We start from the raw sequence: 20,235 nt of genomic DNA, 5'->3' as shown, positions 1-20,235 counted from the left end.
CAGCAGCCAACTAAGAGAACACGTTTGCAAATTCCTGGCAAGGGCAATGATCAAGTCTGGGGAGATGTGGGGCTTCCATGACATTACTGTGGATAGCAGTGCAGTGAATAAAGGACAGAGGGTTAACAACAGCACGTACTGTTCATTACAGCAAAACTCCAATAGTGCACAGTCTCACTACCTTGTCCGTAAAGAAACATTTCTCCTGATAAAAGCATAGCTTTAAAATTAAAGCTAGGTCCTTCAGGGGTGATGTCAGGAAGCACTTCTTCAACACAAAGGGGAGTGGAAATCTGGAACTCTCTCCCGCAAAAAGCTCTTGAGCCTGGAGATCGATTGAAAATTTCGCAACTGCGATTGACGACTTTTTGTTGGGTAAGGGTATTAAGGGTCACGGAACGGAGGTGCGTAATGAAGTTAAGACACAGATCAATGGGCGGCACAGTGGCGCAGTGGTTAGCACCGCAGCCTCACAGCTCCAGCGACCCGGGTTCAATTCTGGGTACTGCCTGTGCGGAGTTTGCAAGTTCTCCCTGTGTCTGCGTGGGTTTCCTCCGGATGCTCCGGTTTCCTCCCACATGCCAAAGACTTGCAGGTTGATAGGTTAATTGGCCATTATAAATTGCCCCTAATATAGGTAGGTGGTAGGGAAATATAGGGACAGGTGGGGATGTGGTAGGAATGTGGGATTAGTGTAGGATTAGTATAAATGGGTGGTTGATGGTCGGCACAGACTCGGTGGGCCGAAGGGCCTGTTTCAGTGCTGTATCTCTAAACTAAACTAAACTAAATCAACCATGATCAAATTGAATTGCGGAATGGGCTTGAGGGGCTGAATGGCCTCCTTCTGTTCCAATGTGTTAAATCTCTTACATTTAATATTGTATATCTATATGTCCCCTCATTCTAGACCCTCTCAGTCATTGGATAGTCTGTTTTTATCTCCACGACCCTACCCTTCCGGATTTGAAACACTTATCAAATCACCCCTAATCTCCCCTATTCTAACAGTATATGCCTTATATTTGTATTTGCTCAGGCCAGTCAGCATCCTAGTGTATCTGCACTGCATCCTCTTTATTGCCTGAACAACAACTTGCATTTATATAGTGCCTTTAACTTTATACAACATCCCAAAGCGTTTCACAGAAGTGTTATAAATCAAACTTTGACCCTGAGCCACATAAGGAGATATTAGGACAGGAGCTTGGTCAAACAGGTAGGTTTTAAGGAGCATCTTAAAGGAGAAAAGCGAGGTGTAGAGGCAGAGAGGTTTAGGGAGGGAATTCCCGAGCTTAGGGCCTAGGCAACTGAAGGCCTGGCCACCAATGGTGGAGCGATTAAAATTGGGAGATGCTCAAGAGGCCAGAATTAGAGGAGCACAGAGATCTCAAGAACGTTGTGGGGCCGGAGGAGATTACAGAGATAAGGAGGGGCGAGGCCATGAAGGGGTTTGGAAACAAGGACGAGAATTTTAAAATTGAGGCTTTGCTTAACCAGGAGCCAATGTAGGTCAGCAAGCATGGGAGCGATGGCCGAACGGGACTTGGTGCGAGTTAGAACTTAGGAAGCAAAGTTTTGGATGACCTCAAGTTTACGGAGAGTAGAATGTGGGAGACTAGCCAGGAATACGTTGGAATGGTCAAGTCTAGAGGTAACAAAGGCATGGATGAGGGTTTCAGTAGCAGATGAGCTGAGGCAGGGGCGGAGTCGGGCGATGTTACAGAGGCGAAAATAGTGGTCTTTTTGGCATGGATATGTGGTTGGAAATTCATCAGGGTTCAAATATGACGCCAAGGTTGCGAACAGTCTGGTTTAGTCTCAGTTGCCAGGGAGAGGGATGGAGTTGGTAGCCAGGGAACAGAGTTTGGGGCGGGGACCAAAAACAATGGCTTCAGCCTTCCCAGCATTTAATTGGAGCAAATTTCTGTTCATCCAGCGCTGGATGTCGGCTAAGCAGGCTGATAATTTAGAGACCGTGGAGAGGTTGAGTGAGGTCAGCAGCGTACTGATGCCATGTTCCCAACTGTGCATAATGATGCAAATGTGGTCTCACTGAGCTTTCATATCGATTCCTAACTGTATCTCTTGCCTTAACACCCAGCAGACACTACCATGGCAGTGCTGATGCCCTGCTTTCTTCGATTTATTGGGGGATTTTACCATATTTATAGGGGAGGCAGTGACGTTGTGGTAATGTCACTTCATTAGTAATCCAGAGCCCAGGCTACTGCTCTAGGAACATGGGTTCGAATCCCACCATGGCAGATAGTGAAATTTGAATTCAATTAACAAATCTGGAATTTTAAAAAAAGCTAGTCTAATGACGACCATTGTCGATTGTTGTAAAAACCCATCACCTTTAGGGAAGGAAATCTGCCGTCCTTACCTGATCTGGCTTACACGTGACTCCAGACCCATAGCAATGTGGTTGACTCTTAAAAGAAAAATGCCCTCTGAAATGGCGTAGCAGGCCACTCAGTTCAAGGGCAATTCGGCAATAAATGCTGGCCCAGCCAGAGACCGCCCACATCCCACAAATGAATAAAAACAAAATGCAATGGCCAATGAAGAAACACATAGATGCATCATATGGGAAGAACTGGCTGAGGAGCTGCATAGCTGGGCCAAACAAGCTGTTCCTTTCCTGCAAAATGATTCGTATAGAATCATAGAATGGTTACAGCATAGAAGGAGGTCATTAGGCCCATCGTGTCTGTGCCAGCCCTCTGCAAGAGTTACTCAGCTCCCCTGCCTTTTCTCCATAGTCCTGCAAATTATTTTCTCTTCAGGTAATTATCCAATTCCTTTTTGAAACTCCTGATTGAACCTGCCTCTACCGCTCTTTCAGGCAGTCATTCCACCAGATCCTAACCACTCGCTGCATGAAAGAAATTTTCCTCATGTCGCCTCTGGTTCTTTTGCCCAACACCTTAAATTGGTGTCCTCTGGTCCTCGACCCTTCCGCCAATAGGAACAGTTTCTCCATATCTACTCTGTCCAGACCCCTCATGATTTTGAACACTTCTATCAAATCTCCACTCAACCTTCTCTTCTCCAAGGGGAACGGCCCCAGCTTCTCCAACTCATCCACATAACTCTCATCCCTGGAACAATTCTCATAAATCTTTTCTGCATGCTCTCCAATGTCTTCACACCCTTCCTAAAGTGTGGTGCCCAGAGTTGGGCACAATACCTCAGTTGAGGCCGAAACAGTGTTGTAGAGAGTGATCGTGAACTGCCTAATTCACTTCTCAAAATTGCACAGAAAGCCTGGCTGATATATCAGCTCAAATATCGCTGGGGTTGATGTATTTGTGTAGTTACATATCAATGCTGTCACTTATGTGTTTTCTGGTATGCTTTTACATGTCACACTAAACTCTGCGTTACCCATTTATTGAGTTGACACTCTAAGGGCCCAAGATCCAGTGGGTGGTAATATCTCTGTGTATCCTCTGCTTTCAGTGGTGTGCACAGTACAACAGAAAGCCACTAAGGGGCAGCAGGTACAAGTTCTGTCTCAATTGAAAAAAAACATCCCTTTGAACAGAAATCTGGACATTAAAAACACACGCGTAGGAACAGGAGGAGGCCATTCAGCCCCTCGAGCCTGTTGCACCACTCAATGAGATCATGGCTGATCTGTGACCTAACTCCATATACCCGCATTTGCCCTATATCCCTTAATACCTTTTGGTTAACAAAAAATCTATCAATCTCAGATTTGAAATTAACAATTGATCTCTCGTCAATTGCCATTTGGGGAGAGAGTTCCAAACTTCTACCACCCTTTGTGTGTGCAAGTGTTTCCCAATTTCACTCCGGACTGGTCTGACAACGTTGGGTCTCTTTGTTGATGTACCTTTCTGGTCTCCTGAGTCGTGCAACTCAGAATTCAGCGGGAAGATTCTGCCTTTAAAATAGTATTTTGCCAAGTGTCTCATTATTAGCAGAGGTAATCATTCAAATTGGTTACAGGAAGGTCACTGGGTTTGATCCCAATTCACTGATCTTTTCCGGGGAGGCAGTTTGATGTGCTGTAGTTGGACTACTGCATCACCGGATAGATGAGTTGAAGGTAAATGTGGAGGGTTCCCAATGATTGGTTGGATGGGTTCTGCCTCTCTTCCATTGGGAAGGAGCCTAAGGTCGATATGGCAACCACCGACAATGGGATGGTTGGAATCAGGAGCTCACTGTGTGGGGAACCGGACCATATCCCACCATCACATTGTACAGGATTTGATGGATGCAACACAGATGGAGGCCATGCGGCCCATTGGGTCTGTGCCAGCTCTTTGGTAGGGCTTTCCAATTAGACCCACTTCCTTGCTCTTTCTCCATAGCCCTGTACATTTTTTTCCCCTTCAAGTATCTACCCAATTCCCTTTTGAACATTACAGTTGATTCTGCTTCCACCGCCCTTTCAGGCTGCGCATTCCAGACTGCAACAACTCGCTGCGATTAAAAAAATGCTTCCTCAACCTGCCTCTGGCTCTTTTGCCAATCACCTCAAATCTTTCTCCTCTGGCTGCTGATTCTCCTGCCACTGGAAACAGTTTCTCCTTATCTGCCATGTGCTGACCCATTTCGCCAGTCTGTCTATGTCCTCCCAAAGTCTGTTACTATCCTCATTGGTGTTTACTACATTTCTGAGATTCGTGTCTCTCGCAAATTTTTAAGTTTTGCTGTTAAGTCTTTTCAAACCCAGCCACAGGCCCGTCAGCTTTAACCTGTATAACTCATTGGTTAGGCCACAGCTTGAGAACTGTGTGCAGTTCTGGTCACCTCATTACAGAAAGGATGTAATCGCACTCGAGAGGGTACAGAGGAGATGTATGAGGATGTTGCCAGGACTGGAAAAATGCAGCTATGAAGAAAGATTGGATAGGCTGGGGTTGTTCTGCTTGGAACAGAGAAGACTTAGGGGAGATCTGATTGAAATGTACAAAATTTTCAGGGGCCTGGATAGAGTGGAGGTGAAGAGTTTGTTCACCTTAGCAGAGAGGTCAGTGAGGAAGGGGCATAGATTTAAAGTGATTGGTAGAAAAATTAGGGAGGAGATCAGGAAAAGCTTTTTCACCCAGAGGGTGGTGGGGGTCTGGAACTCACTGCCTGAAAAGGTAGTTGAGGCAGAGACCCTCAACTCATTCAAAAGGAGTCTGGATATGCACCTCAAGTGCTGTAATCTGCAGGGCTATGGACCAAATGCTGGAAGGCGGGATTAGAATAGGTCTATTGTTTTTCGGCCGGCACAGACACAATGGCCCACGTAGCCTCTTTCTGTGCCTTAAACTTTCTATGATTCTAACCTCGGTGGTGGGAAAGCTTTGAGAAATGATAATCTGGGACAAAATTAACAGCCACTTGGACAAATGTGGATCAATTAGGGAAATGCAGCACGGATTTGTTAAGAGAAATTGTGTTTAATAAAATCGATTGAGTTTTTTGATAAGATAACAGAGAGGGTTGATAATGTGGTTGATATGGTGTATATGGACTTGCAAAAGGCATTTGATCCAGTGCCAAATAAGAGGTTTGCCAGCAAAATTGAAGGACTTGGAATAAAAGGGACAGTGGCAGCATGGATACAAAGTTGGCTGAGTGACAGGAAACAGAGTTGAGGTGAACGGTTGTTTTTCGGACTGGAGGAAGGTATATAGGGGGGTTCCCCAAGGGCTCCAGGGGATCTATATTAGTGATGCAGACTTGTGTGTGCAGGGCACAATTTCAAAACTTGCACAAAACCTGGAAGTATTATGAACTGTGAGGAGGACAGTGATAAACTTCAAGAGGACATGGACAGGCTGGTGGAATGGACACGTGGCAGTTGAAATTAAATGCAGAGAGGTGTGAAGTGATACATTTTGGTCAGAAGAATGAGGAGAGGCAATATAAAATAAATGATACAATTCTAAAGGGGGTACAGGAGTAGCATCCTATTCTCTCATTTAGTACCTCAGCCATGGCCTCAACAAGGAGGTATCCATTTTAGTCCTTAAGTGGCTCCACCCTTCCTTTGACTACCTTTTTAATATTTGTGATAATAAAAGACGTTTAGATTTCCTTTTATTTTCGCCGCTAATCTATTCTCATACTCTCTCTTTGCCCCTTTTATTCTCCTTTTTCAACCTCCTCTGTACTTTCTGTGTTCAGCTTGCTTCTTTACTGTAGCATGATCCTCACAATTGTCATAAGCTTCCTTTTCCTATCTCATTTTACCCTCCATTTAGCTGCATTCCTGGGAGTCATCTTTGATCCTGATATCGATTGGGCGATAAATTTATATCATTGTTAATGAGAGTTTTCCCAAGTTTTAACCATTTAGTCATCTGGTAGTACAGAACTTGAGTATTGCTGAAAATAGAGACAAGTGCTGTTGGGAGGGTTTAAACTAAATTATCAGGGGGGTTGGGAGCCTAAGAGGGAGCTCAGATTGGCAGGAAGCAAAACTCATAATCGGAAGTAGAGAAGTAGTAAGCGAAATTGGAAGGCAGATGAGACAAAGGCAAACATCAAATAGGATCGGAATAAGGAATAATGTTAAGACAAAGTTAAGGGCACTCTATCTGAATGCATGCAGCATTCGCAACAAGGTAAATGATTTGAAGGCACCAACAGAGGTAAATGGGTATGATTTAATTGCCATTACGGAGACGTGGTTAGATGGTGACCAAGACTAGGAACTGAATATTCAGGGATATTCGCCATTTAGGAGGGATAGGCAGAGGGGAAAAGGAGATGGGGTAGTCCTGTTAATAAAGGATGAGATCAGTACATCGGTGAGAGAGGATCTTAGATTGAAGGAGCAAGATGTAGAATCAGTTTGGGTGGAGCTAAGACACAGCAAGGGGCAGCAAACATCGGTGGGAGTTGTTTACAGGCCACCAAACTGTAGTGGTAATGTTGGGCACGGTATAAATCAGGAAATTAGAGCTTCATGTAGCGTTGGCAATACAGTAATGGGTGATATCAATTTACATATAGATTGGGCAAACCTAATTTTGCTAGTAAGTCTTTACAAACCCAACCACAGGCCAGTCAGCTTAATCTGTATAACTCATTGGTTAGGCCACAGCTTGAGTACTGTGTGCAGTTCTGGTCACGCAGGGAGAGACTGAACAGAGTCACGAAAGAGAGATGGACTGAACACAGCGTCACGCAGGGAGAGAGAGACTGAACACAGCGTCACGCAGGGAGAGAGAGACTGAACATAGAGTCACGCAGGGACAGAGAGACTGAATACAGAGCCACGCAGGGACAGAGACTGAATACAGAGCCACGCAGGGACAGAGACTGAACACAGAGCCACGCAGGGACAGAGACTGAACACAGAGCCACGTGGGGACAGAGAGACTGAACACAGAACCACGCAGGGACAGAGACTGAACACAGAGCCACGCAGGGACAGAGACTGAACACAGAGCCGCGCAGGGACAGAGACTGAACACAGAGCCACGCAGGGACAGAGACTGAATACAGAGCCACGCAGGGACAGAGACTGAACACAGAGCCACGCAGGGACAGAGATTGAACACAGAGCCACGCAGGGACAGAGACTGAACACAGAGCCACGCAGGGACAGAGACTGAATACAGAGCCACGCAGGGACAGAGACTGAACACAGAGCCACGCAGGGACAGAGACTGAACACAGAGCCACGCAGGGACAGAGATTGAACACAGAGCCACGCAGGGACAGAGACTGAATACAGAGCCGCGCAGGGACAGAGACTGAATACAGAGCCGCGCAGGGACAGAGACTGAACACAGAGCCGCGCAGGGACAGAGACTGAACACAGAGCCACGCAAGGACAGAGATTGAACACAGAGCCACGCAGGGACAGAGACTGAACACAGAGCCACGCAGGGACAGAGACTGATCACAGAGCCGCGCAGGGACAGAGACTGAACACAGAGCCGCGCAGGGACAGAGACTGAATACAGAGCCACGCAGGGACAGAGACTGAACACAGAGCCGCGCAGGGACAGAGACTGAACACAGAGCCACGCAGGGACAAAGACTGAATACAGAGCCGCGCAGGGACAGAGACTGAACACAGAGCCACGCAGAGACAGAGACTGAATACAGAGCCACGCAGGGATAGAGACTGAACACAGAGCCACGCAGAGACAGAGACTGAATACAGAGCCACGCAGGGACAGAGACTGAACACAGAGCCACGCAGGGACAGAGATTGAACACAGAGCCACGCAGGGACAGAGACTGAATACAGAGCCGCGCAGGGACAGAGACTGAATACAGAGCCGCGCAGGGACAGAGACTGAACACAGAGCCGCGCAGGGACAGAGACTGAACACAGAGCCGCGCAGGGACAGAGACTGATCACAGAGCCGCGCAGGGACAGAGACTGAACACAGAGCCGCGCAGGGACAGAGACTGAATACAGAGCCACGCAGGGACAGAGACTGAACACAGAGCCGCGCAGGGACAGAGACTGAACACAGAGCCGCGCAGGGACAGAGACTGAACACAGAGCCACGCAGGGACAAAGACTGAATACAGAGCCGCGCAGGGACAGAGACTGAACACAGAGCCACGCAGAGACAGAGACTGAATACAGAGCCACGCAGGGATAGAGACTGAACACAGCCACGCAGAGACAGAGACTGAATACAGAGCCACACGGGGACAGAGAGACTGAACACAGAGCCACGTGGGGACAGAGAGACTGAACACAGAGCCACGCAGGGACAGAGACTGAACACAGAGCCACACAGGGACAGAGACTGAACACAGAGCCACGCGGGGACAGAGAGACTGAACACAGAGCCACGCAGGGATAGAGACTGAACACAGCCACGCAGAGACAGAGACTGAATACAGAGCCACACGGGGACAGAGAGACTGAACACAGAGCCACGTGGGGACAGAGAGACTGAACACAGAGCCACGCAGGGACAGAGACTGAACACAGAGCCACACAGGGACAGAGACTGAACACAGAGCCACGCGGGGACAGAGAGACTGAACACAGAGCCACGCGGGGACAGAGACTGAACACAGAGCCACGCAGGGACAGAGACTGAAAACAGAGCCACACGGGGACAGAGAGACAGAACACAGAGCCACGCGGGGACAGAGACTGAACACAGAGCCACGCAGGGAGAGAGACTGAACACAGAGCCACACGGGGACAGAGTCTGAACACAGAGCAACGCAGGGACAGAGACTGAACACAGAGCCACGCGGGGACAGAGACTGAACACGGAGCCACGCGGGGACAGAGACTGAACACAGAGCCACGCAGAGACAGAGACTGAATACAGAGCCACGCAGGGACAGAGACTGAACACAGAGCCACGCGGGGACAGAGAGACTGAACACAGAACCACGCGGGGACAGAGACTGAACACAGAGCCACGCGGGGACAGAGACTGAACACAGAGCCACGCGGGGACAGAGAGACTGAACACAGAGCCACGCAGAGACAGACTGAACACAGAACCACGCAGGGATAGAGACTGAACACAGAGCTACGCAGGGACAGAGACTGAACACAGAACCACGCGGGGACAGAGACTGAACACAGAACCACGCGGGGACAGAGACTGAACACAGAGCCACGCAGGGACAGAGACTGAACACAGAGCCACGCAGAGACAGACTGAACACAGAACCACGCAGGGATAGAGACTGAACACAGAGCTACGCGGGGACAGAGACTGAACACAGAACCACGCGGGGACAGAGACTGAACACAGAGCCACGCAGGGACAGAGACTGAACACAGAGCCACGCAGGGATAGAGACTGAACACAGAACCACGCAGGGACAGAGACTGAACACAGAGCCACGCGGGGACAGAGACTGAACACAGAGCCACGCGGGGACAGAGACTCAACACAGAGCCACGCGGGGACAGAGACTGAACACAGAGCCATGCGGGGACAGAGACTGAACACAGAGCCACGCGGGGACAGAGACTCAACACAGAGCCACGCGGGGACAGAGACTTAACACAGAGCCACGCGGGGACAGAGACTTAACACAGAGCCACGCGGGGACAGATAGACTGAACACAGAGCCACGCGGGGACAGAGACTGAACACAGAGCCACGCGGGGACAGAGAGACTGAACACAGAGCCACGCAGGGACAGAGAGACTGAACACAGAGCATGCACCATGCTGTTGTGCAGTAACTCTTCCCCTTCTGGTTATTTTGTAGTTGCTGCTAATTTCAGTTTCCCTCCCTGAACTTTGCTCTTTGGGCCTGACACACTCTTGCTGCTCCTGAGATTCCCTTACTGATGAATTTTAGCCTCATCACTCTTACTGCACCTCTTCCCTTGGAACGTCCCAGCTGTGGAACTGCACACCTCCTTCAGTCTTACTGTCAGGCTTACAGATGCCTGTGCAGGCGTCCCTGGGTGACTGAATTCACGATTTGCCCTTTGAAAAATCAACTTCAAAGAATTTTTCTAACAAAGAGTAGGACAGCAACAGATACAATTTCCCAATTGTCATCGTCTTCTTCTCATTCTGCTGACCCTTGGGAGGGTCATATTTCTCCTTTCTAGAAGATAAACGTCTACTTTGAATCTCTAACAACAATATACAGGTGTCCTTTTGTTTCTTAAAGCTATTGTTGGGGATATTGAGAGAACACAACTCAAATTGCCTTCATTAATAAAAGGTTCCTGAAATTTAATTCTTGCTCTGTGGTAAATCATCAGGCACACCCAGTCTCCACTTGTCCAACAGCCGGACTCCGTAGCTGCCAGTTTACCAATGTGGTACAGTTGTTCCCATCAGTTATTCCCAGGAAGGGCAGAATCAGTTGGGGGTTCCTCCCCCCTCCTAACTTTCCAGTGTCCCTGCTGGAAAAGTACGGATTACAGGTGGGGTCAGGATCTTGTGATTCCCCCCTCATGGTCGAACGGTACCTTGGCACATGATCATCTGGGTGGATTTAGAGTCATAGAGTAATTTATGGCACAGAGGAGGCCATTCAGCCCATCAAGTGCATGCCGGCTCTCCACGGAGCAATGCTGTCATCCTACTCCCTTGCTCGATCCCTGTAGCCCTGCAAGTCTATTTCTCTCAAGTGACCATCCAATTTCCCCTTGAAGTCATTGATCATCTCTGCTTCCACCATCCTTGTGGGCAGCGAGTTCCAGGTCATTACCGCCCGCTGCATAAAAAAGTTCTTCCTCATATTTCCCCTGCAAGTTTTGCCCAAAACTTTCAATCTGCGTCCCCTAGTCCTCTACCACTAGTTAGTTGTCATACTCTTGTACACTTCTATTAAATCTCCCCTCAATCTCCTTTTCTAAGGAGAACAAACCCAGCTTTCCCAACGTAACTCGTAACTAAAATCCCTGGAACCACTCTGGTAAATCTCCTCTGCACCCTCTCAGGGACTGTCAAATCCTTCCTAATGTGTGGTGACAGAACTGGACACAATACTCCAGTTGGGGCCTAACCAGAGCTTTATGAAGGTTCAGCATAACGTCCCTGCTTTTGTACTCAGTGCCTCTATTTATGAAGCCCAAGATCCCAAATGTTTTACTAACCACTCTCTCAAAATGTCCTGCCACCTTCAAAGATCGATGCACATGCACCTCCAGGTCCCTCTGTTCCTGCACACTCTTTGGAACTGCCATTCAGTATATATTGCCTCTCGCTAGTCCTTCTACCAAAATGCATCACTTCACAGTTGTCAGTATTAAATTCCATCTGTCACTTGTCTGCCCATTCTGCTAGCCTATCTATGCCCTGTTCCAGGCGGTTCATACCATCCTCACTGTTTGCCGCACCTCCACATTTGGTGTCATCAGTAAATTTTGAAATTCTATTCTGTATTCCAAGATCCAAGTAATTTATATATAGCAAAAAAAGCAGTAGTCCCAGCACCGACCTTTGGGGAACACCACTCTCTACCATCCTGCAGTCTGAAAAGCTACCATTTACTATAACTTGCTGTTTTCTTAAGCCAATTTTTTTATCCAATTGTACACTGACCCTCCTATTCCATGAACCTCAGTTTTGTTAACCAGCCTTTTATGTGGTACCTTGTCTAATTAATAGGTTCGTAAAATCCATATAAGCAACATCCACCGCATTCCCTTCATCAACCTTCTCTGTTACTTCATCAAAAAATTCAATTAGATTAGTCGAGCATGATCTGCCTTTTTCAAATCGATGCTGGCTATCCTTAATTAACCAAACTTCTCTAAGTGCTTGTAGCTCACCAACCCTTCACCACACTTTGTGCGTTTACACACATGCATTGTAATCCTGGCTTTAAATTCCTCGTAGTCCTTCTCAGACCACTCCCATCCAATATGGAACTGCTCCCTTCTCTAGTATTATCTAACATTCTCACCCTGACTCTATTTCCTATTCTAATGCAATCTGTCTCTTCCAATTCTCTGTGCACCTTGGTTGTTCCTTTCTTGTATTATCTCCTGGTTCCCACACCCCTGCCAAGTTAGATTAAATCCTCCCCCAATAGCACGAACAAATCGCCCCACAGGGAAAGTTTGTCGCAGCTCCATTCAGGTGCAACCCTTGAGATGCTGGAAATCTGGAAGAACATCCACTCCCAGAAAATACTGGAAATACACAGCAGCCCTGAAAAAGTAACGATAGGTGAACAAGCTCCTGAGAAAGGGGACGTGGGAATTCTTGGTGACAGCTCTTTGTACAGCATTTGTTCTGACCACAAACTTCGTTTTTTTTCTCTCTTTCCAGAAGCTGAATAACCAATTTTGTATTGACTGTTTTCGGTCCCCGCTCCAAACTCCGTTCCCTAACTACCGACTCCATCCCTCTCCCTGGAAACTCTGAGATTAAGCCAGTCTGTTTGCAACCTTGGTGTCACATTTGACCCCAAGATGTGCTTCCGACCTCATATCCGTGCCATCACTAAGACTAATTTCCACCTCCGTAACATCGCCCGACTTCACCCCTTTTCTAGCTCATCTGCTGCAGAAACCCTCATTCATGCTTTTGTTACCTCTGGACTTGACTGTTCCAACCGGTTACCTATTTTATTGCTGTTGGTTGAGCAGTAGTTTTAGATCAGATCTCCATACTCTGTTTGTCAATAGGGCCAGGTGATCTTCTAGATCACCTGACAGACAAGCCCTTGGTTTAAGGTGGCATTCAAAACACTCGCTCAGTGGGTAGCCCTATTCCCTCTCAGGCAGAAGGTTGTGGGTTCAATTCCATTCCAAAGGAACGAGTGCAAAATCCAGGCTGACATTACCAGGGCAGTACTGAGGGACTGCTGCACTGTCGGAGGCTCAGTACCGAGGGAGCGCTACACTGTCTATGGGATCTTGCAGTGTGCAAATTGACTGCCGCGTTTTCGACATTACAACGGAGACTACACTTCAAAAAAGTGCTTCATTGGCTGTGAAGCGCCTTTGGATGTCCTGAGATCAGGAAAGGCGCTGTATAAATGCACGTCTTACTTTTTAAAGAATGCACTTATCTTCAAACTCTGAGAGGAGAGGCAGCTCCTGAGGCAAATCCGACATCCAGTGAGTGTATCCCGATCGTGTCAAAGCATTGCTAGGGATTTGTCAGTTCCTGGAATCAGGCTAGCAGAGGAAGTGTCCAGACATTCATATATCATGGTAACACACAGGAGTCCATTCGGCCCCTTGTTGCTGTGCTGGCTCTTTGAAAGGGCTATCCAATTAATGCCACTCCCCTGCTTGTTCCCCAATAGCCCTGCAAATTTAACCCTTCGAGTATTGATCCAATTCCCTTTTTGCAAGTTACTATTGAATCTGTATCTCCCGCCCTTTCAGGCAGCGACTGCATTGAAATATAATCCGCTCTGGCCCTGGCAATAATTTTCAAACCGTGTCCTCCGGTTACCGACCCGAATGCCACTTGGAAACCACTTTCTCTTATCAAAAAGCCCTTTACGGCGATGAATGCCTGGACTTCAACTTACGGCAGCCCTTTAAAACAAAATCGAATTTAACACACTAATTTTTGGCCGGGCGGGGTGAGCGTGATAGTGTTTTGCTGTCTGGAATAGTGATGGATAAACCTTCCTCTCTCAGCGGAGGTTTCAAGTTCGGAGTGCAGTCGTGTTGCTGTTTTGTGGATCAGTTAACAAGGGGAGTCGTCAGGGTGTTGAATGCAGACAATCAGATAGGGGGAGACCTGGCAGCTCGTTCCCAGCACTGATCCTGACCATGGGGCATTGTTTAATGGGAAGTTAGCATTACATCAGCCCGACCGGGGGAGGCAGAGAGAGAGAGAGAATGTGTGTGTGTCCCAGCTTGTAGGCTCCACTCGCTTAAAGGACAAGGGGAGGGAGCAGTTACAATGGAGATAACTCCTTTTCCAAGGCAGTGCAAGAAGGATCAGAGGAGCTGCTTCGATGCGGAAGGGAGTTCATTGTGAACGTTTCACACTATCCAGGAAGGGCACAAGATATGTCTCGCTGGCTTCCAACTAGAAGGGAAAAGTACGGGGTCGGTGAGTACAGTATTTTTTCACCACTTCCAAGCTGTCTAACTTTCTCAAGCTCTGCTGAAATGTTTTTCTTCTCCGGAGAACTGCTGAAAGTTACTTCCCCCCCCCCCCCGTTGTGTGATTCTTTTCCAGCGAGCTGATCATTTTGTGAAGCTGGCAGGGCATGAGCTGAGAGAGTGCAGACTCGACAGTGACTAAAAAGCTTTACAAAGGCAGGGCAGTCTCTCTCTCTCTCTCTCTCTACCCACTCACCCCAGCATCTCTGACAGAGAATCAAGAACAATTTTTTTTTAAAACACAGCAAGAGAGAGAGAATTCCCCACTCCCTGTACTTGCAATTTCACACTGGAGATTCAGCTGTAAATATTCATTCACTCCAGAGCTCTGAATTAATATTGATTCTTTTTCCCTGAGCACTCAGTAAATACTGGCTCACTCCCCGGAACTCTCAGTTGCAACAACTTGTATTTCTCTAGTGCCTTTAACTGAGTAAACGACTTGACAGGGGCATTAATAAACAAAATATGACACCCCAGCCACATAAAATGTGAGGGCAGACGACCCAAAGCTTGATCAGTGAGGTAGGTTTTAGGGAACGTCTTAAAAGAGAGGCGGAGAAGTTTAGGGAGGGAATTCCAGAGCTTAGGGCCTCGGCAGCTGAAAGCACGGCTGCCAGTGGTGGACCGGTTAAAATCGGGGATGCTGGAATTGGAGGAGCACAGAGATCTCGGAGGGTTGTGGGGCTGGAGGAGGTTACAGCGATAGGGAGGGGGGGGGGCATCAGTCAGGAGTGCGTTGGAACAGTCGCGTCTAGAGGTAACAAAGACATGGTGGAGGGCTTAGTCGAACCCTCGCACCCTCCCCCAAGCAAACTTCAACAAACCCACTAGGTTGCACGCTATTAGTTTGAATACTCTGTGTCGGCAACTTGTTCCCACGTTAAAACCCTTAACAGTACCATGTTACTGCTCAAACATATCCATAATCCCTGCGTAGCCCTGAGGGAGTGCTGCACTGTCCACTGGTAAGGTGCTAAGCTGGAGTCCAGCCTGCCTGTTCAGATGCACGTCCAATGTCCCAGTGACCTTCTCAAATAGCAACATCCCAGCCAACATACCCCTCTCAGCCAAAAGGCAGATTCATTCATCTGGCATGAAAAGACTATTCTCTTCATGCTGCAGAATAATCATCCCCAATTACTTCCTTTTTTTGTGTGTGTGAAGTAATTTGAAATGCTCTGGCGAGATGTGCAAAGACGCACAATAAATGCCTCGGCTTCTCTCTTTGAAGTTGAGTTCATTTCCATCAAGGCTTGACGTCAAGGTTTTACTCTTCAAATGTTCCCTGACCCTGAGGACACACTGAAGGTAGCAGGGAGATGGTGTGAGTTAGCACAGGAGCGGTACCTGACACTGGAGGCAAAAGGCCACTGATGGCCAGTCGAAGTGACTGCTACCAGGTGAGAAATTCTCCAGGGGCAGAAACACATTTGAGGTGGCGGATTAAAATAACTGTTGCTGTGGAATTAAACGGTATTAAACAGGAGCTCTTGGGCCAGATTGCAAAGTCGGAGGCTTAGACGTAACCACAGGAAGGGGAGCAGCAACTGAGGGTGCATTAGTGCAGTGGTTCTGTGACTGGATCAATAATCCAGAGAACCTGAGTTCAAATGCCAACAGATAACTCTTTTTACTGTGTGTGTTTGTATCAATGTTGTGCTGTCTGCCCAGAATAGCAGGTCGATTGGTGAGAAGGAGTGAATATTCTCGAGCCTCGCTTCATTACATTTGGTGTGTGGGGAGCATTACACAGAACTTGCATTACGGAGATTAAATGCGGGTGGGTAGAGTCTTTAATCCTCAGCATTTCGTGGTCTGCATCTCCCAGTCCCTTCAGTCTTTCCACCTTTTCAATGTCTCAGGTCCTTACATTGCACATAATCGCTATTTAGTACTGAATGCAGTTGGTTTAGTGATTGGGCGACAAGGTTTTTCAAACATAATACACATTTTTCTCCCTAAAACTTTTCTAGAAGTTAAAGTGCTTATTATACATGGTAGCATCTTTTCCCGATGTGTCGTGAATGATAATACATACTTACTGGAAATGTTTCATTCCTTTTTAAATTCTTCCTGTTTCCAAGGCATAAGTGAGAATTGGTCCGTGTCTTCATTAAGTTTTTGGCATTTATAAACTTAGTTTTTGAAAGAAATGATCAAGAAGCAACTTCTTTCACTTTAAGTTTGAAGGCCACCATGTAACTTGCTCTTTTCTCTGTCATGTTTAACGGTTAAAATTTTAAACTAAAAATATTAGTTAAAAAGAATCCTGCCTTGTTGCCCTGAGAAACTTGTCGGGGTGTCACATGCTCCGTTCAATTGATTATTTAAAAGCTATCGGCTCATTCAATCTACTTATCACACATTTTGCTCGCTACTTTTGTCAATGAACGGTCGTTCTGCCTGCAGTATTACAAAAGTCTAGGTCCGTGTTGCACATGTGATAAGGCAAATTTGGCTCTGTCCGTGAGAATCGGAGTGCACATTATATCTGGTGCATATTATATGCAGAAAATTGTGGTATAATGCGGGGAAGTGTGAGGTTATTCACTTTGGTAGTAAGAATAGAAAAGCAGAATCTTTTTTAAAAGGTGTGAAACTTCTAAAATGTTGTTCAGAGGGACTTGGGTGCACTCATACAAGGAACACAAAGTTAACATGCAGGTACAGCAAGCAATTGGGATGGCAGGGTTGCCTTTATTGCAATGGAACTGGAGTACAAGAATAAGGAAGGCTTGTTACAATTGTACGGGGCTTTGATGAGACCACACCTTGAGTACTGTGCGCAGTTGTGGTCTCCATATTTAAGGAAGGATATACTTGCCTTGGAGTGGGTGCAGCGAAGGTTCACTAGATTGGTTCCTGGGATGAGAGGTTGAGTAATTTGGGCCTATACTCTCTGGAGTTTGGAAGAGTGGTGATCTCATTGAAACATACAAAATTCTGAAGGGGATGGACAGGGTAGAAGCTGAGAGGTTGTTTCCCCTGGCTGGGGAGTCTAGAACACGGGGCACAATCTCAGGATAAGGAGACAATCATTTAGGACTGAGATGAAGAGACATTTCTTCACTCAGAGGGTTATGAATCTTTGGAATTTGACTCAGAGTGTTCTGGATGCTCCACTGTTGAGTATGTTCAGGGCTGGGATAGACAGATTTTTGGTCTGTCAGAGAATCGAGGGATATGGGGAGTGGGCAGGAAAGTGGAGTTGGCGCAGAAGATCAACCATGATTGTATTGAATGGCGGAGCAGGCTCGAGGGGCCAATCCTGCTCCTAATTCTTCTGTTTGAAGGCAAGACCAGACTGAAGGTACCATACATGCGTGCTGTCACTGACCTCAGGCACAAGCTGATTGACCTCTGATTGACTGTGTTGTCAGTGAGATTTTCAACTGGCATTGAGTCCCAGGAAGGAAGACAGAATTTCAACAGCCCTGGTGGGTATGATAGCACAACTGAGTTTCCCAACAACTGAAACAAGACAGCAAGTCCAGCTGCAAAGGATAAAAAGACAAATATCCCTCATTAGTTGGTTTAAGAGGTCGAAGGAGCTGCACCTTCATGAGCGCAAAAGACTCATTTTTAAAATACCAAGAGCACAATGTATATAAATTTAACACAATGGCAGAATCGTACAGCACAGAAGGAGGCCATTTGCCCCATCGTGCCTGTGCTGACTCTTTGAAAGTGGTCTCCAATGAGCCCCACTTTCCCTGCTCTTTCCCCATACCCCTGCAATTATTTTTCCCTTTTCAAGTTCCTATTGAATCTGTTTCCACCGTCCTTTCCAGCAGAGAATTCCAGCTTACAACTGGCTGCTTTAAAAAAAATTCTCCTCCTCTCCCACCTACCCACAACGCCCACCCCCCCCCCCTTCCCCCGCCATTGACGCACTCCCACAGCCGGTCAGGGTGCCCATAGACTGATGCGTTAGTGGTTAACTCTGAATTTGAGTGTAATGTGAAGGGACATGGTTCTAGAGGAGACATTGTATAGGAGGTACGCGGGAGTGGAATGTAGTGCACAGTCCTAGTCAGCCAGGGCTGTAACTCTGATCCCTTAGCAGATATTCCTGGGTTCAAGTCCCGCACCAGGACCTCAGCACAAAAAATCCAGGCTGACAATCCCAGTGCAGTACTGAGGGAGTGCTGCACTGCCGGCGGTGCTGTTTTTCCAATGGGACATTAAACCAAGGCCCCATCTCGGGCGGACGTAACAATCCCATGAAGAGGAGCAGGTGCCTTCACCAATATTTATCCCTCAATCACCGTCGCAGGAAAATAAGAACTGGGTTAAAGTGCTCAAGCCTACTTTTAAGTTTAAAGTTAGCGAGCAAAGGTGAACAAAGCTCTTTGTCACTGCCTCCAGCCCAGCAGGGGGATCATATCCCACCCCCCCCCCCCCCCCCCCCACTCCCCAGAAGGAGAGTTAGGAAAATGATTCCTGGTGCAGCAATCAAAATTCTGAGGCCAGTTAAGCTTTGTTTTATTTTAGGGAGCAAGGTGCTTGGCAGCTGGGCCCTGGGGTGAAAGGGTAGCACTCCGACCAATGGCACCACCCGGCCCCCTGAGCCCAGCTGATGCCGCGCCAATGAGCTCAGTTGACAGCAATTGCCATTCGATATCAGCTATCCCAGGCCAGCATCTGGCTCTTGAACAACACGTGCAGATTGTTCCGGAATGCGCTTCACATGCTGCCAGCTGCCGGGTTTTTGTTTCCTGCCAAGCAGGCCGTTTAGTATTGAAATAAAAGAGTTTCCGCACTGTACGTGGACAGTGAAGGCACAAGCTTCATCCCGAGCCTGCTTTGTCATCCGGCAGCAGTTGGTGCCTTAACAAAACCCTTTTGAGCTAAGGAGAGAGAGATTGTCAGTCAGAGTTTGTGTTGCTGATCCAGTCAGCCCCATTACAAAGTGTGTCGGGATGGAGATCTGGTGAGGTGAGGCCTGCAGCAAGCCCCTTGGCCTTGTGCTGGGCCTGTATGTCACCCTCAGCCTGAGTGGTGCTCTGGGCCTGTGGAGGCTCCGGGCCTGTAGCAGTCTTTTCGACTGGCTGCATTGAGGCTTCCAGAGGAGCCTTAGAAAACTCCTGAAGGAAGTGGCCCTCAGTCCTTCAGCCCAGGAAGGACAGAGTACAGGTGGAGTAGAGAGAATTCACCTTCACCTTCACCTTCACTAACAGGCTGCTGGAGAATCTCCAAGACAAATAGACACTGCAGGTGATAAGGAAAAGAAAGTGAAACAAGGCTTGCACACATCCGATTTACCTGACCGAGTTACTCAGTCTGTGCTTTGGGAGGTAGTTTATTTGCTTTTTTAATCTCCCATCACCGCCGTGCTGTCCAGCCCACGTACCTGTTCTCAAAAGAGGGAATGCAATGCCAGTCTTTCTGTTCAGACACTAAGCCGCATGCCCTGGCTGCAATCCAGCAGAAGTTTTCCGGATTAGGGAGGGAGAGAGACCTGTGAGAATTAGCCCATTGAAAGTTGTGTGTTGCGGCTCGGTTTTTGAGGAACTGCGGGGAATGTTGGTCGATTGAGCAAGGTGGGTGTGGTGTGTGAAGATGAGAAAAGTGATAAAGTTAGGCCCATTATGGGAGCAGTGGTCAGTGACGAGCACTGGTTTTTAAAAGTTGGTTTTACAAGTAGAAGGGCGGTGAGATTGCGGGAGGGAAGGAGTGCCATTTCCGGGATTGGCTGGCGGGGTTAAT

The 20,235-nt window shown here is 47.6% G+C and overlaps 1 protein-coding gene across 2 annotated transcripts in view; it reads left to right on the top strand.

Moving 5' to 3' along the window:
- Positions 1-14,018: 14,018 nt before the first annotated feature.
- The window catches only part of dock5 (dedicator of cytokinesis 5), a 108,135-nt gene continuing 101,918 nt past the window's right edge, over positions 14,019-20,235 (top strand). Inside the window, exon 1 of one of the 2 annotated variants that reach the window (XM_068023004.1) lies at positions 14,019-14,470. In XM_068023004.1, the coding sequence (XP_067879105.1) occupies positions 14,428-14,470 (43 nt within the window). In that variant the 5' untranslated portion in view covers positions 14,019-14,427. Of the gene's footprint in view, positions 14,471-15,812; positions 15,927-20,235 lie in introns of those variants that run through there. The other variant, XM_068023005.1, reaches the window with a different exon arrangement.

Source organism: Heterodontus francisci, chromosome 47 (genome assembly GCF_036365525.1).
Source record: "Heterodontus francisci isolate sHetFra1 chromosome 47, sHetFra1.hap1, whole genome shotgun sequence".
In the NCBI taxonomy this organism is placed as follows: domain Eukaryota; kingdom Metazoa; phylum Chordata; class Chondrichthyes; order Heterodontiformes; family Heterodontidae; genus Heterodontus; species Heterodontus francisci.
The sequence above is the reverse complement of the archived record's forward strand: the minus strand, read 5'-3'. Positions and strand labels throughout refer to the sequence as shown.